This window comes from Amblyomma maculatum, chromosome 8 (genome assembly GCF_055883805.1).
Source record: "Amblyomma maculatum isolate TAMU_Amacu chromosome 8, ASM5588380v1, whole genome shotgun sequence".
In the NCBI taxonomy this organism is placed as follows: domain Eukaryota; kingdom Metazoa; phylum Arthropoda; class Arachnida; order Ixodida; family Ixodidae; genus Amblyomma; species Amblyomma maculatum.
In genome coordinates this window covers 99,769,685-99,788,792 of record NC_139351.1, presented here as the reverse complement: position 1 = coordinate 99,788,792, position 19,108 = coordinate 99,769,685, and the positions used below count along the sequence as shown (strand labels likewise).

The following is a 19,108-nucleotide window of genomic DNA, read 5'->3' as shown; positions in this document are numbered from 1 at the left end:
ATTCAGTGCAATGGGACGGCGGGTGGTTTCGATTATACAACTACCGCTATCGTGTGAATATTCAAAAATTTGATGTTCTACCAAGGCGGGATGGTATTAGACAGTGTTTTAGCTGTGAAACGAAGTTAGTGGCGTTAAATTTTGTCATATTTTGTTTGTTTATTTGCCCAGCAACTCTTTGCCTTCAGAACAATATTTACATTCTGATATGCGTAGCATATCCCGTCGCAGTTTGCTCACCTGTGATAGTCAAAATTTCGATTCCTTGGTGCTTAGCGTGAACGTCTTTTTGTAGCGTAACAAAAGTAATCAGTTCCTTAAGAGAGCTGTTTGAGAACATTTTGAGATAGCGACAGGAGCTCTCTCTAGAACGCTTCAGACCAGTTTGAGATAGTGACAGGAATGTTCTGGAGATACTGTGTGTAGCATGTATGTTGGAATATCTGAATAGTAGTAACATTGTCACGAAGACAGGGATTTATGGGTATCGGCAACAGGGGCAGATACACACAGTCAAGAGAGAGGTTCCCGAGAAACCGTAGCACGAAGACACAAGCTCAAGAGTCCACAGGGGTTAACTAGCCGAAGCGCGCGAGAGTCTCCAACTTCTTTGTCGTTCAAGCGCTACCTCTAACCGTCAGGTGGCAATATATTTTATACGTCTTCTATTTATGAAATGTGCGATGGTCATCTGTGGCTAGGTGCGATGTAATTTCAGCCGATATTTCGCTTTTTTTTTGGCCCTCAAATGGGTGACGTGTCCTATACGTCACGAACGCGTATCTCGAGATCTTCTCTCTCTTTTTTTTTTTTTTTTGTGAGAGGTGGGATTCCTGCCTATCCACCGGACCAAGCGATCGCGGCAGTTTGTTTTGTCCCCGCCTTGGCCTTGGCTCCTCCTCCAACACAGCCTAAAGCCACTGTACACAGCCGCTTTCCTCCCCTCCCCCCTCCCATCACCCCCACGGCTCAAAGCAGTGCTGACATGAGTGGGCAGCAGAAATCGAGCCTTTATCCTCCTCAAGTAACAGAAGAGAATTTTCCTCCCCCGTGGGAATGTAGAGTGAGCGACGCTTCTGTGCATTGTAATCTTTTGCTTTCGTTTTTTTTCTTCCGGTAATTTGGCGGCACTGCTGGTAATCGAAGCGACGCAGGGATTTGGAGTCGTGAGTCCTCTTCTTGGCAGCGCGCTGCAGGGATTATGCGTTTGCTTACCTCATTACAATGAAAACGTACAAGAGTACTGACCTATATACATTGAGTGCCTGCGCATGATTGCGTTATTTGCACACACGCGCGCCCACACATAAGCATTTTTGTTGTGGCGGAGAGGAATAATATCTCTCGAGATTGCATGAGAGCATCTTCTAAGGGCGCGTAAACGTTGATGTCTGGAATTGAGCAGTGAAATTATACGAGATGATGGTCAGCTTATGAACAGACAGTTTTACGTCACTATAGTTGTTTCAACTCTAGGCGCAAAAGCGACCGATTGAGCGCATTCCAGCGCGTGTTTACGTGTGCGCGCGCGATTGTTTCTCTCCTACTCCGGCCGCGTTCTGTTCGCCGTCGCGGCCCAACAAAGGGGAAAAAAAAAGAACTAGAACGAAAAAAATGACGGCGCGCTTTTTCGCAAAACGTCTATGAACACGATAACGGGATGGTTGGGGGAAGGTATCGCAAGTCCTTCAAAATACCTGTCGCTTGCCTCTCGCCTTCTAGTAGCCTAGTAGTAAGTCGGAGCCTGCCAACAAGCGCTCTTTGAAAACAACGTTCGCCGAGATCAATTAATCATAATTTCCCGCTTTTGAAAGCACCGATAAAAAACACGTTTCCAGCTAGCCAGAGAACCGAAAAAAGCAAAAATAAGAAACCCCATTTGCAAAAAGCGCCGGCTTTGCGCGCGTCTGCACGCGCCCGTTCCCCCTCTTTCTCATTCTCCGGCTCCGTGCGCAGGCGCGGCTGCTCGTGGCACGCGCTCCCGCGCGAGCGGGCTGCGCAGACTCCGCAGACAGCCATGCACTGCGCGGCCGCGGCTGCGCTACCCTTCTAGCCACCGCAGCCGCGCGTAGGTTTTGTAGTTTCTCCCCGCTCCGCTAGAAACCGAGCGCTGGCCTCGCGGAGCAAACACATACAGTTTTAGTTTCGATGCCTGGGCGCAGCCATCTTAGTTTGATGGTGGCGCCCCGCATGAGCCAAACTGCGAAAGTCCGCTCCGGCTTCTCTTGACGCCATCTTGGGCTGTGTGTGCGTGCTGATGCTGGGATGCGGCAGTGTAAAAGTGCTTTTTCGCGGTTCTCGTAAAAGCTATCCGACACATTGTTTCTATTCTGTGTTTTATTTGAGCACGCCAGCAAACCATATACCATCCGTTTGGCATGGCGGGCCGCTGTAGGATACAGCACCAGCGGCCGGGACGACTGCAAAGGACTGCGCTCCGCTTCCGCAGGCTGAACTCATCAGAGTTAACTTTGAGGATGTATCTGTTGTATCTTTCACGATAAAGGTATTTTCAAATATATTTTATAATCGCAATGGTAATTGTACACACAAACACACAGCGAATGGACCGTACGGGCAGCTACCGAATGCGGAATACATATGCTACGAAAGATGCTTTCCAGTCATCGTCGCATTGATTTAACATGAAGAGCGACCCATTTCGATATACGATTGAGCTGTCCTGCTTCAAAAATGTATACATTTAAGTTAAACCACGGTTCAAGAACAGCACATAAAAGAAGTAGTGTCTAAAGTACCATCCGTCGACGTTTTTATGCAGTCTCGTCCTGCGGCCCAACAACATTGTATCCGTAGCACGTAGCACGTAGCAACACGTAGCAGCATCGTTTGCACGACGTATTGTTGAGCAAAACGTCGAAAAACGTCCGCTTTCAGCTGCACTATGACGAAGGCGACAAATTCGCAGCACACAGCAGCGCTTACGAAAGCGGCGCCGCCCGCTGTCGCGGCGGACGACAACACTCTCGCCGAGAGCTACTCCCTAGTCGTCGCTAGGCCTAAATTGTTTCGCATCGAAGGCACATCCGACGGCGCTTTGTAGTTGCTCAGCGCTATAGTAAATGGTCTCTCATGGAACTGCCTTACTGCCGATCGCATTGTATCAGTAAAAGGAAGATGTAAATTTCGGTGAAGCCTTAGCAGCGGAGCCAGCCTGTAGACGATGAGTCGCGCGCCGCACCAGCGGTAATGTGTTGGGAAACTTGTTTGTATTGCAGTTATTAATAACACGGTATGGGTCAAAAATCCGCAAGAAATATATTTTTTTTTGTCGTCTGCTTATTATTTAAGCGAAGAACAGATTTTAGCACGCTCTTGCGCTGGCGGAAGAGATCCACCATATCGTTGGCGCGGAGGGCTTGCGGGAAGCACGGCCTGCCCGGCGTGCGTGTTTACTACGGCGGAGAAGTGAAATGGGCATCATATTCGTCATTTGCGTGGGTGGCTTGCATCAAGTACATGAGGCAGCCGACCATGTAAATCATGTTCCCGTCCATCAAACCACGTCTGCCTTACTCTCGCGGGGCAGACAAAATTAAAATCGTCAGCGGATTTCTTTGGCCAAAAATGTGGTGTCATGAGCAATTACGCGCTTCGAATTCATGAATATGAATTCAGGATGAAGCGCACCTACACGTTCAAAAAAAAAAAAAAGGAATACAGAGAGAGCTGCAACCTACATCTCAAATTATGGCCCACTCAAAGCACAATTAGGTCAGGAATATCTTCACAAATTTGTGTTCCTGTTTGTTACTTATCAAAGCACTTGCCTGCTTACAAGCTTCTTATCTAAATCAATATGGGCGCGAGCGCCACCACTGGAGCGGACGGCGCCAGTGTCGACCTAGGGGAGCAAGTGGGATCACGTGACTCGATCCTCCTAGTACTGTTGGATAAGACGCTGGATTGAACTCGTGCGTTTTAAAAGTTAATAGTCGCGTTTATTTCTGTAGCTTTGATTGAGAACGAGTGCCACAATTGCACTTTTGATATTGCATCGTTACAGAGGCTGCTGAAATTTATTTTCGTCCATGGAGTTGGTGCTAAAGAGTTCGGTGAGCGGCAGAAGGAATGGCGCGTATTTTAACTTGGCTTATCACTTGTGAAGCTAACGATCCTATTGCTAAGTATGGAAACGATGTTGGCTTCTTCACGGAGCAGTACCCTCCCATAGAAAGGAAGGATCGTGCGAAAGCAAGAAGGTCTCAAATTCTTCTGAGTGAGCTCGTTGACATGGAAGTTTCACTGAAGTGAACTAGAAGATTCTGTGGCCTCGGGCAGCGGTATACCCATGGTGACTTGTCTCAGGCAGCGTCTCCAGTACTGTAGTTATTTCAAATGACAGAGCACGCGAATAAACAAACGACAGACCATTACACGCATGTTGTGATGTGCTGAGGTGTGCGTAAAAAAAAAAAGAAAAACTACTTTGCGTGGGGAAAACAAATATCCGCTTGATCCAAGAGTGACAATAGCGTTATTCAGGGTGCAACAATCCGCTGCGTGAAGAGCTCGTCTTCACATTTGCTATAAAAATTAATCTAAGACATGTCCACAGTCCAACTTGCCTGCTCTGCCACGCTCAATGGAGTAGGCGAACGCTGCTGCTTCTGTCGGTGCTATGCGAAGGCGCTAAGCATCTGTCAGGCTCCTGACAGTCTGCTTGTTCTTGCAGACGAATCCCATTACCTGTTCAGTGACCGCTTATGTCTGACTGGTCGTGTGGCAGCTTCAGTTTTTTTTTTTTTTTCATAACAGCACCAGCAATGCTGCAGCCGGTGTGCGCTTCGTCGCGGTAAAGCTTGCTAATCTTCGATAACTGATTCGTTGAAGTGCTTTCTTGCCGAATCAGTAGGTCTGATACCTCAAATTAAGTTTTTGTTTACCCAGATCGAGGTGGGGGGGGGGGGGGGGTATATTAAATAAATAAATGAACGCAGATTTACTGCGCAACTGAACTGCCTAGGAAAGCATTCTACAGCAGCAGTTCAACATGCGTTATCCCACTTAGTTCGTCACGCGGGCGCTTCCGAGAGATGGCGCCACGGTATGTCCTCGCGCCAATATATATACCTGGTGTGTCGATCCTAACATCGTTGCACAAGTGTGCGTCTCGCAGGGTCTCGTGAGCTGCGTTTATCGCGAAAATAATAGAGAACAGGCAAATGGCTTTATTTTAGGTATGTAAACGTTCTATTTATTGAGGAGGTACCGTCCGGCGAAATCTCGCCAGAAAAATGTGTGCGTCAAAATCCTCAAAAAGGGATGAAACGGCAGGATTGAGGCCACGTACCATAGTCTTCCAGTCTTTACAACCGAAACTGAGGGTTAGAGTCACTCGTGACTCTACTGAGGGTTAGGGTGCTTCGATACCATTCGCCTCCGCTTTCAGGGTGAGGACACCCTTTGTACCACCCCGCACCGCCGTTTTCCCTTCCCGGCGGCATGTTCGGTCCCACTCGACAGTTGCGTGCAGTGAGCAATACTAGCGGCGGGGGTTCTCCGCAGTTGTGCGGCGACTGAAATTACACACACACACACACACACACACACACACACACACACACACACACACACACACACACACACACACACACACACACACACACACACACACACACACACACACACACACACACACACACACACACACACACACACACACACACACACACACACACACACACACACACACACACACACACACACACACACACACACACACACACACACACACACACACACACACACACACACACACACACACACACACACACACACACACACACACACACACACACACACACACACACACACACACACACACACACACACACACACACACACACACACACACACACACACACACACACACACACACACACACACACACACACACACACACACACACACACACACACACACACACACACACACACACACACACACACACACACACACACACACACACACACACACACACACACACACACACACACACACACACACACACACACACACACACACACACACACACACACACACACACACACACACACACACACACACACACACACACACACACTTTATTACCATTCATCAATACACTACATTCTCGTGCCCACAGGAGCGCTTGTGGGCGGGCCACGGCAATCGACGGGCGCGTGCTCCACGCCAAAATTAACAATAATAAACTAAAGGTACATTATACACTTTCACGTAACATGCTGTGTAGAATGATTAAACAACTATTTTTGTGCTTCTCTCTTAATTTGAGCAAGAGAAGTCAACTGTACAATTTCATTTGGCAATCAATTAAAGTGATGGGGAACGGAATAGGCACGACACCATTTTCCGCAATTAGTGTGCATCCTTGGTAGTTTAAAACGCTCATTTCTGCGAAACACTCTAGGTGTATTCTAAATGCGAATAAACTGGGAAAAGATGACATTTTTTATTTGCTCTTGGTAGTAATATTCTGGCAGTTTCAACAGGGATGTTTACATGATGCAGTCGTTGTAGTTGGCTTGGTAAATTCCGCACAAACATGTTGCATTTGTTGTTCGAGCACGAGGATTTTTCACAACGCCGTGACAGTGTTTCTCCAATGTGCCAACAGCGCGGAGGTTGATCTAGCTAAATGTAACTATCTTTGTGCAGTGTAAACCCACTTTTCGACCGTTCATTCATATCCCTTCACTGTATCTTGTTACAGTATGATATCTAAGGTATATTCAGCGCAGCAAAGGCAGTTTGTTCTTCCAAGCCGTCCTTCTCCGGTATGGACAGCTGAGGACAAATCTGAATACAGGGGGTCATCTTTTCTCAAGTTCTAGTCGCCTATTCGAAACAATATCTTGCAGACGGTTGGGTTCTTCCGAACGCCTAGTCGTGAATTGGCGATACGATGGCTTGCGGTATTGTAGCTTCTATGTTGTCTTTTCTAGGATAAATTTAAATAAAGCGTTATTTTTCTTTTTGGGTATAGTCTGGTGTACATGAACCCGCCAGAATGCTGGCGGAGTTCATTATTCGAGAAAAAAAAAAGCTATAGTTTTTAGAAGAAAACACGTCACTAGTTTTGTCCTTCCTTCATCTGCGTTTTTGCATTGTTGTTGTTGTTGTTGTGGCTGTGGGAAAAGAAAATGCACGGGCCTGCTACTGGCTCTGTAGCTGAGCCACCTCCGCTGCCTCGTGCAGACAGAAGACAAAATAGAGAAGAAAGAAAAAGGAAGAGGGAGAGAAAGACGCGCGCCGCAACAATAGCTGTCGTCCACCACCGAAGCGGTGGCGGGTGCAATGACGGCCTACAACAGATAAACATTCGGTGGCAGGCAAGCCCCCGCCGCAAGTGGCGGTCACCCACCTGTCCCAGTCCCATCAGGGGAGCTTTTTCTCTAAAAGGGGCACCAGACATGAATTTTGTCGAGTTCATGCAAAACGTATCTAATGACGAAGAAAGCCACTGAAGGCGACCGGGTTAACAAGCCCTTGATTGCTACACTTTCTGAATGCTGTTGGCCCTGCCGTGCTCAATTACTGCAACTATCAGAAAGAAGCAGTAGAACTTGCCTCCTGTCCAGCTTGTGCGAAACCGTCCGCTCTCTCTCTGTAATCGTCAGACGAGGCAATTACTCGATCGTTAAAGCATGCATGTGAGATGGATGAAAAACCTGTTATAATCATAAAGCGCACAGGAAGAAAGTACCCAGGAAGGTGACCGACAAGCTTTCATTGCCACTAAGTCAGCTAGATGAGCAAAAAAGATAATAATAATAATAATAATAATAATAATAATAATAATAATAATAATAATAATAATAATAATAATAATAATAATAATAATAATAATAATAATAATAATAATAATAATAATAATAATAATAATAAAATTTAAAAAAATGAGAAATGTTAAGATTTCAGCGCAGACACATACGTGAAGAATTTCGCTCATGCCAATGGCCTGTGACGCGAACAAAAGGAAGCCATTTTTCTTACCTTCCGCCATATCTTTTATACTGAAATGGGTGAGGGGATTACTTTTACCTAGTGAAATCATTACAAACTTAGTGAGGTGGGGTGAAAAGGGAGCAGGTGGGAGGGAGTGGCAGTCTGAGTGCCTTTGTGAACTGCGCAAAATGCAGTGACGAGAGTTTCAGATACACATTTCATAGTGAAAGCCCCTATATAATGCGGCCATTTTACTGGGAAACGCCTTCTTCGTCAGGACCGAAGAAAGCCTCGGTAAATTAGGTGTTGCTTAGCAGGCTATATCCTCACCTCCCATTGGAGCCATCGTTTCAGCTAAAAGCGCAAGTTCACAGAGCACCTGTTAAAACGACGAAAAAAATATGACGAACAAAGAGATGGAAATTGTTGCGACTGAAGGAAGAAAGAAAAGAAAATGCACAGGCCTACTACTGGCTCTGCAGCTGAGCCACATCCGCTGCCTCGTGCGGATAGAAGAGAAAATAGAGAAGAAAGGAAAAAAAGAGAGGGAGAAAGACGCGCGCCGCAACAACAGCCGTCGTCCACCACCGAAGTAGTGGCGGGTGCAATGACGGCCTACAACAGATAAAAATATGGTGGCAGGCTAGCCCCCGTCGCAAGGAGCAGTGACCTACTTGTCCCAGCCCCGTAGGGCCAGGAGCAACCACCCTCCAAAGAGATGGAGTAAGCTCGAAAACATGCTGTGCTCTTGCAGCTGTCAAGATATGCCACAGGCGAGGTGGGAAATTGTTGGCAAAGTCGTTCCCACGCATTTGCCCTTTTTTTTTCTTTTTTTTTTTTTTTTTGCAAAGAGATGGAAAACGACACATGCGTGGGAACGTCTTTGCCAACAATTTCCCACCTCGCCTGTGGCATATATAGCTTGACAGCTGCGAGAGCATGACATGTTTTCGAGCTTACTCATCAGGGCATGTGACTCAGGCCTCTTGTGAACAAAACAGGATCATTGTGCAGAAAGTGTAGCTCGGAACGAAGCGTCCCTAATGGGGAAAATAAAGACGGGGTAAATTCTCGTAATGCGTAAGACCGAGGTGAACTGTCGGGCCACGCTTTGACGTCTTTTTTTTTTTTTTTTGCATTAGGGAGGTCGACCAAAAAATTGATTTTTGAATTTTGTCATAAAAAGATAGTACAGCTCCTCAACAACATTTCGTTTAAATTACAGGAGCACCGGAAGCGGTTTATTATACCCGCCAAACATACATACCGTCCTTATGTATATAAGTTATAAGTTAGACTTGGTGGTTCCTGTTGCAATTTCGTAACGTCTCGCGGTGTGAATATATTCAGTTCTATAGTTGTGCGAAGAAGCCCGCCTATCTGCCTCATCTCATCTGCAACGTGTCGTAGCCCAGACGAACCGCTTCTCCGCGAGGACCTGACGCTGCGAAATTGCGACAGGAACCCCCAAGCCTAACTTATACGTCTCCCTAATGTAAAAAAAAAAAAATCATGATTTCAAAGCGTGGTCCGACGGTTCACCTCGGACTCAAATTTATGGCCTGTGCCTCATTAGGAAAAAAAAAATTACAGAAAAAAAGTTACTCATGCTTTTAACACTTTGACGCGCTCGAAGTTCCGACAGAAAAAGGTACATTAGGTTTGGAGTAAAGGTACAAAACAAACTGACAAAGAAATATCCAAGTTTCATTCGTGTAGGCGTGCTCGAGGGCAGAGAAAAGCGAAACATCGGCTGAAATTACATCGCACCTAGCCATACGTAACCATCGCACACATTTCATAAAAAGAAAGTCGTAAAATATATTACTACTATTCGGATATTCCAACATGCTCTTACAGAGCTCTTACGCACTGGCTATTTTTGTTACGCTACAAAACGTCGTGCACGCTAAGTCCCAATTGTAATCGAAATTTTGACTATCACAGGTGAGCAAACTGCAACGGGGTATGCCACGCACATCAGAATGTAAATATTGTTCTCAAGGCAAAGAGTTGCTGGGCAAATACACAAACAAAATATGACAGAATTTAACGCAACTAACTTCGTTTCACAGCTAAAACACTGTCTGATACCATCCCGTTTTGGTACAACATCAAATTTTCGGAAATCCGCACGATAGGAGTCGTTTTATCATTGAAACCGCCCGCCGCCCCATTGCGCTCAATGCTTCCGAACGGCCGAGTGGGATCCAACATGCCGCCGAGGAAAGCAGTGTCCCCACCTCCCCACCACAGTGATTCCCCACCAAAGTGACACAAATTTCACATCATCCTGCACCGTGGGCGGTCCCTCTCTGCTGTTACGTGCCTTCACGCAACACTCTTCACGTTACCGCTAAAGTCCCTAGATCCGTTTTTTGTTAAACAACGGATCTAAGGACTTTAGTTACCGCTTGGTCGAGCGCGCCTCGAGCGGCCGGTCGGTCGGTCAGGTCGGTCACGGCCAGTGCCGAGAAGCGCGCTCCCCCTCGAGACCGGCAGTGGGTCGGTCGGCGGCAGCTGCGCCAGCTAAGTGCGAGTGTCGTCTGCTTCTACGCTGCGCGTGCTGCTGAACTGCCTTTCTGCTTTTTGTTCGTTTTTTTTTTTTGCACTAGTTTTGACAGAGTACAGAGGCGAGGAACTTCGTTACATTTAGACTGCATCAAGGCAAATATAGAACTAAGCATGCGTAGTTATGGCTCAGGTCCAGCTTTGTTGTAATTTTTAGCAAGCATCTACGTAGAAATACGCGGAGTGCAATTTGTTTATAAAGTGCGCATAATAGCAGTTTTACTGACCGTAACACAAGCAGAGTATATATTCTAGTACAGCATACTTCACGTTTGCAGCAGCCAGTGATCTTTCAAAAGGCTTTAGATCGTCGTCGGCTCTTATGTACCCTCTCCAATAGCCGCTTTCGAGATGCGAGTCTTGAAGGCACTTTCGGAAAATTAGTTGCTGTTGATCAGGCGAGTCACTAATAGTTCGATAGGCCGCCGTGGCCACGCACACTACGACGAACAAGATGCGATGCGAATAAGTCGGAGAGTGTCGGTGGACGTACGCTTTCAAAAAGGAGCGACGGCTAATCTGCCCAGGTAGGACGTTGGAACCAGAGTGGTCCTCCAACCCCTTGCCCCCCCCCCCCCCCCCCCTTCTTTTTTAAGGGAGAAAATGGAAGGGTGATGGGAGAGGGGGGGGGGGGACAAAGCTTTCTTCCGCACAACATGCTTGGGAACCGGTGAACGGGGTGAACGCTCTTTCATAAAATGGTGCGGTGCAGCTTGTGGAGCAGTGTGAACATGTGTGTATGCGCTTCCCTTCCTGTCCCGGCGCCTCGAAGAATCTCCACACGCGACAACGCGTTAAGTGAAACGGCCACCCATAAGCATGGTACCTGCCTTTCCTTTTTTTTTTTTTTCTCTCTCTTATTTTATTTTTTGTTCTCTCTCCGGCTTTGCGTGCTGTGCCACATAGTCCATGTCGTCGAACCAAAGCTGAGGTATTCGAACCAAACTAAATGAAGCGCTTCTCAACACGCTCTCTGCAACGGTGCAGTGGAGGCTCAAACGCTCAAGCGACCACATGAAACTCAGGACTGGCTGGTGGTTTTCTTTTATTGTATTTCATCTTATTTCGCAACAAATGCGTGCGCAAATTAGGTACAGAATATTTATATAATCCCTTCGCTAGTTTAGGCCCTTTAGTAAACAAGTATACATATGCATGCATATATACTGCACATGCAGGCCTGAACATAGTAATATAAGTTCCATGCAGAAAATTTTCTTCCATGAAGAATATTTTAGGAGTGACATATCGCGTAAAATAAATCATCACGGATTTTCACAGAACATTTAAAAATCGATGTTTACTCGTTCTTTCCAAATTATTGAAGAAAAAAACAGGCCCGAAACAAAATCTTGTTCCGTGCAATTAAGGGTATTTGGTTACTGGTAGGTAACAGTATTAAGCAATTTTCATGAACCCGTCCGTTCGCAATACATAGAAACAATATGAGTAAAAAAAGATGAGACACAAAAAAAAACACCGTAAAATAAGCGAATAGAGTATTCGTTTTCTGAAATGTTGAGAAAGTGCAGGGAACCAAATTAAAACGGAGCGCAACGATCAAGCAAACATTCATAGTTTGTAAACTACTGAACGCCTCCACGATTGAAAGTATTGCGCTCACAGTCACAGCCCACCAAAACGGAACGAAAGACGAAGGTGACAAAAACCGACCAAACAAACAAAACAACCGACTTTGTGCACTGTGATCAAAAGGAATACTTAACAACTCGCCGAAATTTCTGCTTTACTGACTGCTACTTCGTGTTGCCTACAAGCCTATATAATACTTATATTTAGTGTCTGGCATGGTGATTACAGGTTGTGTTCGAGAAATTTGACGTAATTTTCTGGCATTGACTCATTTATTGCATGTCGCTCATTTTACATGGTAACTCTGCTTAAGCAGATTGGCTTGTTGAGCGAGTTGGCTGAACATGATTTTAAAACAGCGCTAGGACACGGACAGAGTGTGGCAGTTGTGTATAGGATTCCGCTGACATGCGGAAAGACACACGTTGGTCCAACGGGACGCTGTTTAAATGGTAAGATCCGTGAGCACAAGAAAAATGTTTGAACAGAAAAGGGACAGGAATCTTGTTGAACATTGTCAGGACTGCCAGTGTGAACCGTGCTTCCAAAGGGCGAAAGTCATAGGCCCAAACCGAGACTAAATAGCAAGAGAAAATACTGAGGCGGTAAACATAGCAGATTCTAAAAAAAAAGAAAAAAAAATCATGCCTAAGCAGCACTTCCTTAACGCTTCAAGCGAAGGATAGGTTTGTTTGTTTGTTTTTTGGAAGAGAGGATGAAGTATTAGGACATGTGACGGGACTTTTTGTCGACTTTTTATCTGCCACTTCCTATAAAAAGAAACGATTCCTGAATAAAAATTCACTTGTAAGTTCAGCGCAATGTGTATTTGCCTCTTCATGTCTGTCTGTGTTCTAGCGCAGTTTTAAAATAACTCTGCTTGTCAGATAACACCACAGCTGAATCGCCGGCATATGCAATGCCATACCGTACAAACATTTATGGAGATGATTTACTCAGAACATAGTAATGACCTTAGTGTAGGATGTTGGGGCAATCCGCGTACACTGTTAAATGCTTGCCGCAACATTTAAAAATGCATGACGTGATCTTTCATGGAGCACTATAATTAAATAATTTTGATGCGGCATTGTTCTGTTCGTCAGGCAGGAAAACGGAATTAACGCGTTAAGCGTGCAAACTGTTTCCGTTATACGTAAAAAGGTCGCCTTACATAATTTTTGAGACGGCTGGAGTTGACGATTTATTCGACCTGAAACCATGTTGACATTATTTCAATGAAGGAGCCAGGAATTAACGAAACAAAAATAATAACAACGGGCGCACAACCAGGTACAGGGTAATCCCCTTCTAGCTATAGCACGGCCACTGCTTTCAAAGCATCATTGCGTCCGACCCGGCCATTTCATAAAGCTAGGTGGCAGACCATGCGAAGCATCACCTCCGCGTCCCACTGCGCATATATTGCTTTGCTTCGATAAGTGCCTGCATCCGACGCAATGCTGCTTTGAAAGCAGTGACTGTGTTACAGCTAGAAGTGGATCACTCTGTACATGCGAGGTCGGCTTGTTCTCGGTAAGCTGAACCAGTGGCATCAAATTGGTAGAGACGTCCTTGTGCCCCGTCACGAATGCACGCAAAAAGAAAATAAGAACAAAGGACATTGGAACCGTTAAGTGGAGTACCCGACGGTGAAAGGAAAGGTCCGAGCTTGAGCTTTGCTTTAATAAAGAATAACTTTGCAATTTCATCAATGAGAGGAGCCACGGACGCGCAAAACTATGCAGTGGTTTAGCTCAGCCATTGGCTGTTGCTGCGCGCAGCGTACAAGCAGACGACACTCGCACTCCGCTGGAGCAGCCACCGCCGCGACCGACGCGCGCTGTCTAAAAGTGACGTCATGTGACGTGAAGGCACGTGACAGTAGCGAGGGAACGCCCCCGGTGCAGGATGGTGTGAAATTTGTGTCAGTGTCTCCCGTTCTGCTTGAAGAAAATGTCAAAAATAATTGTAAATAAATATCAAACGTACACAAAGTCACGGTTCACATCATGCTGTAATCTCAAATGATGCAATCATTAAAAAACCCACGAGACAACCATGAGGTAACGCCAAACGCTCTTGCACTTTCTCTATCATCTCTATCAAATCGCCATCTCTATCAAATGATGGCGGCAATGTTTTTCGTTTTTATCTTGAGTATTTGACCAATGCACAGCATTTGATATAAGTATTGTTTCTTTTTACTCCTTCATCTCTTGGCCTGATCCAAAACTCTGTGATTCCCTGCTGCAAAGAAGCTTAGCCGCATCAACATTAACATCAACGTCACGGCGGGCTTCAGAAGTTTCGCATTAATGAACTTTCCGTTGTTTATTTTATAATTATGCTATCCGTACCTCTCTTTTTCCCGTTGTGCATGATTTCAGCTCACGAGCGTGGTACGTACTCCACACTTACCTCACGCTTACTGCTGGCTCGCACCACATGCGGCGTGTCGCATATATAATATGTTTCGTTTCGCAGGCAAATCGACGGCATCGCACCGACGTTTGCCAAGAAGCCTACAATACGGCAGGAAGACGATGGCGAGCGTCTCCTCTTCGAGGCACGGATCCTGGCGGACCCGGAGCCGACCATTAACTGGTTTCACAACGGCGCACCCGTGGTTCCAAAGGGCCGCTTCCAGGTTAGTTGCGTCTTCAGTTTTCTGCATTGCTCCTACAAACGACTGCCGGTAACGATCCTTAGTTATCATTGTCACGTGTCGTCTATGACAGAAGTTTCCAGGGCTATCACCATCATCATCATCATCATCAGCCGGAATATACCCAGTGCAGGGCGAAGGTCTCTCCCATATTACTCCACTGAACGGTCTTGCGCTAGCTGCATCCACTTGACACCTGCGAGTTTCTTAACCTCTTCCGCCCACCTCACTTTCTGCCTCTCCCTGCTGTGCTTTCCTTTCCTTGGAATCCAATTGCTATAGTGATATTTTGATCAAAAATCTCAGTATTTATTAGAGGGTCATTTTTTTTTTTCTCCCCTTGATACATAAGTGTTTTTTTTTTTTAATTTTATTCCATGGAAGTTTTTTTGTGATCTTTCAGGAATTATTAAAACAAGGTTTCAGTTGTGCCACGAAGTCACTCCAAGAACTGTGATTTGGCTCATGAGGGCACTTCTAAAGTGCACAAAAAATAATAAGCCAACAGCAGATGGTCTTGAGCATGTTTATCATTTTGCACCCAAAGACCTGGTGGCAGTGAAATCTGAATGAAAAAAAAATACAGTTAAGGATTGAGACACCCGGCCTCTACCACTAAAACATTTATGTGCTGCGGTGGCTTTCTTTAGACTTGTGTGGTTTCAGCATTATGCAGAGTGTGGCACACCATGGTCCGGGTATGCAGTCTAATGTACTCAGAGTTCTCTCCAGGAAATTTTAAAAGGTGGACGGTTGAGGAAAGTGGGGAAGGGAAGAAGCGGTATAAACCAAATGACAAAACAGCAGGGTCTTGAGAACAAAAAATAACAGCGCAGGCACCTGTGCATCGCTTTCTTTTTCGAATACAGTAAAGTCGCATTAATTGGGCCTTCAGAAGAAATGTTCAAATTATCAAAAGTTAGAATTATCGAATAGCCCTAAAAGACTGCCCAAACCCATTTGCATCACAGCAATATTATGTAATGAGCAGCCGGAATATGGTTGAGTGCACATTTGGGATGAGAGCTGGGCTACACTGATGATTTTTCGCAGATTCGTCAAGGGCTTTGTTTGCACACACCATCGGGAATATTGGTGAATTGCTCGAAAACCGCAGCCCTTTTTGCAATGCGACTCCGTAGCAGTTGTGCATTGTCGCAAACGGCCTCTTTGCATTATGGGGTCACTTCACAGCATGGACTGTGACCCGTGCAGTGAAGCATCCTCAAACTGCAACGGTTCATACCGAAATAAAACTAAAAGACCAGTGACGTGTACTACATTGTCTGAAACAGTGTGACTGGCGACATCATAGTTACACAAAGTTGTCCCCGAGTATAGGAAACTTGAAGCCCCAGAGGTGGGTGGCGGTGGGCAACAAAACCACTGATCTCCACCATGGGAAGAATAGTGGGTCTAATGGTTACAGTATACTGCACTAGGGATCAAAATGCATAACTGATCAAAACTCATCTAACAAAAATATGGAATCCAAAGGTGGCATTTCTTTGACTGCAAAGGCAACTACTGATGAAATAATTTTGTTTGCAACAGATGCTTATGGACAAGGATGGGAACTCCTACCATGTAACACTACAAATAGATGATGTTACCATCGAAGATGCTGGCAAATACAAGGTCACTGCCAAGAATGAACTTGGTGAAAGCAATGCCAACATTAGCCTCAACTTTGACAGTGAGTACATGGAATTTAGGGTTGCTTTTTTCTTTCGAGTGACTGATGGATTGATAAATATGTAGGTCTAGGGGATGGATGGGAGAACATGCTGCTAAAGCTTACGCTGCACAGTTTGATAAAACATGCTAGTCTCTCCGGTAGAGTTAGTATCAGATGTTATCGAGCCATAATGAATTCTAAATGTATGAATATCTGCAAGTTGGGAAACGTAAAAAGCTAGTGTTTCGTTGGGAATTTTAAGGAAAGCTTTCTAGAGAATTTGGCTGAGCCATAGAAGCTTGCAATTAAAGCTTCAGTGTCTGTAGAGCTGCTCTGTTGTTGCATGCAGTGATGATTCCAAGCTGCTCAGTTGCTCAGCATTTTATTGTCACAAAATATGTGCAGCATGACCTTGGCATTCACAGGTTGAGCGAAGCCTTTTTTGTTTATTCGCAGGTGACGACGTTCCAGATGAAGGGGCAAAGCCCACTTTCGTTGAGAAACCCACAATCCGGCAATCTGATGATGGAAACAAAATAATCTTTGAGTGTCAGCTGGTAGCTGACCCTACACCTGCCATTGAATGGTGAGCTGCTTTTGTGTGCACCTTTATGTGTGGCCTTTTTTTCTTTTTCTTTTCTTTTTTTTTTTTTGCTTTATTGTGTGCGGGGATGTCAAGAACTGCCCATTATCTATAGTTTGGTGTTGGCAGGCCTGGAGGTCTAAAAAGTGTTTTTGTAATAATAAAAGTTGTTTTGTACAAAAAGAAAGTGCCAGCTTCTGATGTCTGCTTGGTTTTGTTGTGATGTGTAATATTTGGTGCACAACATTTTTATAACATAGCCTGGTCAGCAAGGACCACAGCTGTCAGTTCAGGTTACCTCATTCAAGGCAAATAAAGCAAGCGGGGAAAAAAGAAGGCCCAGTGAATGAATGCCTCATGGAAAGTTTGTTTTTTGTTCGCTTTGCATCTAACATCAATGGCTGCAATTGTATATTTTTTGCGGCAACAGCAAATTTTGGCACTATCTATTTGATAGGAAAACTTGCCGAGTCACCCTTGGACACTGAGGACAATTTGAGCCAATTATTGTTCTCAACAAAAAGCTTATTCCTTGGCTGCTTTTGGGTACATTGATGTTTGTCCAGCACAATTTCAAATTAATCACAAAGAAAATTGGATTTTTTAAATCTTCCTGCTATGACGTCCTTGCTCAAAAGGATGAGTTGCCGCTGCTTTGAGTTCAATGGAATCTGATGCATGCCTTTTACCCGTGAAGTCAGCGAGGGGTAGCGACGCATTGTGTTAATTTTTTTTGTGTCTTTTGAGCTTGTAAATATTCTTATTTTCAGTGACAGTGTTCTGACTGCAATTAGAATGGTGTACACCATTGATGTTGGTCAACGTTATTTTTTTTTTAATGTCCCTTGTTTAAGCTCCCAGTATGAGCTGATCACACATCCTGAACTCACCACACCTCCATTGACTTGCTTGTATGGGCAGAACAAGCCTGGAAGACTGTTGTGTTTATGTGAAGACATTGCAAGTCTTTTTGTGGGCCATTGAATGCATGGCAGGTGAAAAAGCTTCTTGCATTCCCCAGGTATCACAAAGGTGTCTTGGTAAAAGAAGATGCCCGGCACAAGTACAGAATCCTGTCTGATAAGCACAGTCACACAGTGGCACTGGAAGTGGCCAATGTCAAAGCCGAGGACGGCGGGGAGTACCGAGTTCTCGCTCGAAATGACCACGGAGAAGGTCACGCCAACATCACCCTCAACTTCGAAGGTATGATTGCGCTGTTGCAGGAGTGCAGTGGTTAGGCCGCTAGACTGCTGTGCCTAAGGATGCGGGACTGAATTCCAGCTTTTCGATGGAGACGAAAAGCCAGGCGTTCGTGCGCTGCGCGATGTCAGTGCGCGTTAAAGAACACCAGGTGGTCGGAATTTTCGGAGCTCTCCACTATGGTCTCTCTCATAGCCTGAGTTGCTTTGGGACATTAAACCTTATTATACCAAACTAAATTGCAAGGTACGCGGCTGCTTCCTTTGCCGTCTCCTAGAAAAACAGGTGTGACATGTGTTTTGTATGCCACAGCACGCTTATTAAACTGAGGAGCAGGGCGAAATTAAAAAAATCTCACTGTATGCATACTGTGGTTTTTAGTTCTCTTTTGTTGGCTATTATCTAGTTTCTTCCAACTCACTAATTATTTTCATTCCTTCACTTATGTTATTTGTTGGTATAAAGTTAACAACTCTATTGACGGCTTTCACATAGTTTTCAATGCACTAACTTGTAATACAGTAGCAGTTAAGATTTTTCAACTTTTGTTTAAGGTAGCCAGTGCTCATCTTTTGCAAGTGTTGTAATTAGTCCTCTTTTTGCCTCTTTTATTTCAGACTCTGGAAAGCCAAAGTAAGTGTACCATAATATCTTTTATTTTCATCCCACTTACACTCATAACTTTCTCACTTGTAACTCATTTAATATAAATGTGAAAACTAGTAGGCCTTGTTGATATCACATTAGTTCGCTATTCTTCATTGCATCTCAATTATGTTGTGGAGGTTGAGGCATTGACCATGGCAGCTAACGAAACCGACTTTCAAGGTAATTATTTTGT

General features: G+C 45.1%; 1 protein-coding gene across 4 annotated transcripts in view; it reads left to right on the top strand.

Annotated features, from left to right (window-relative positions):
* bt (projectin protein bent) overlaps positions 1-19,108 on the top strand; it is a 258,850-nt gene that overhangs the window by 88,578 nt on the left and 151,164 nt on the right. For all 4 annotated transcript variants that reach the window (XM_084576962.1, XM_084576961.1, XM_084576964.1 and 1 more), the window contains 5 exons: positions 14,623-14,785; positions 16,358-16,499; positions 16,938-17,067; positions 18,086-18,270; positions 18,885-18,900. In XM_084576962.1, coding sequence (XP_084433088.1) covers positions 14,623-14,785; positions 16,358-16,499; positions 16,938-17,067; positions 18,086-18,270; positions 18,885-18,900 — 636 coding nt within the window. The remainder of the gene's footprint in view (positions 1-14,622; positions 14,786-16,357; positions 16,500-16,937; positions 17,068-18,085; positions 18,271-18,884; positions 18,901-19,108) is intronic.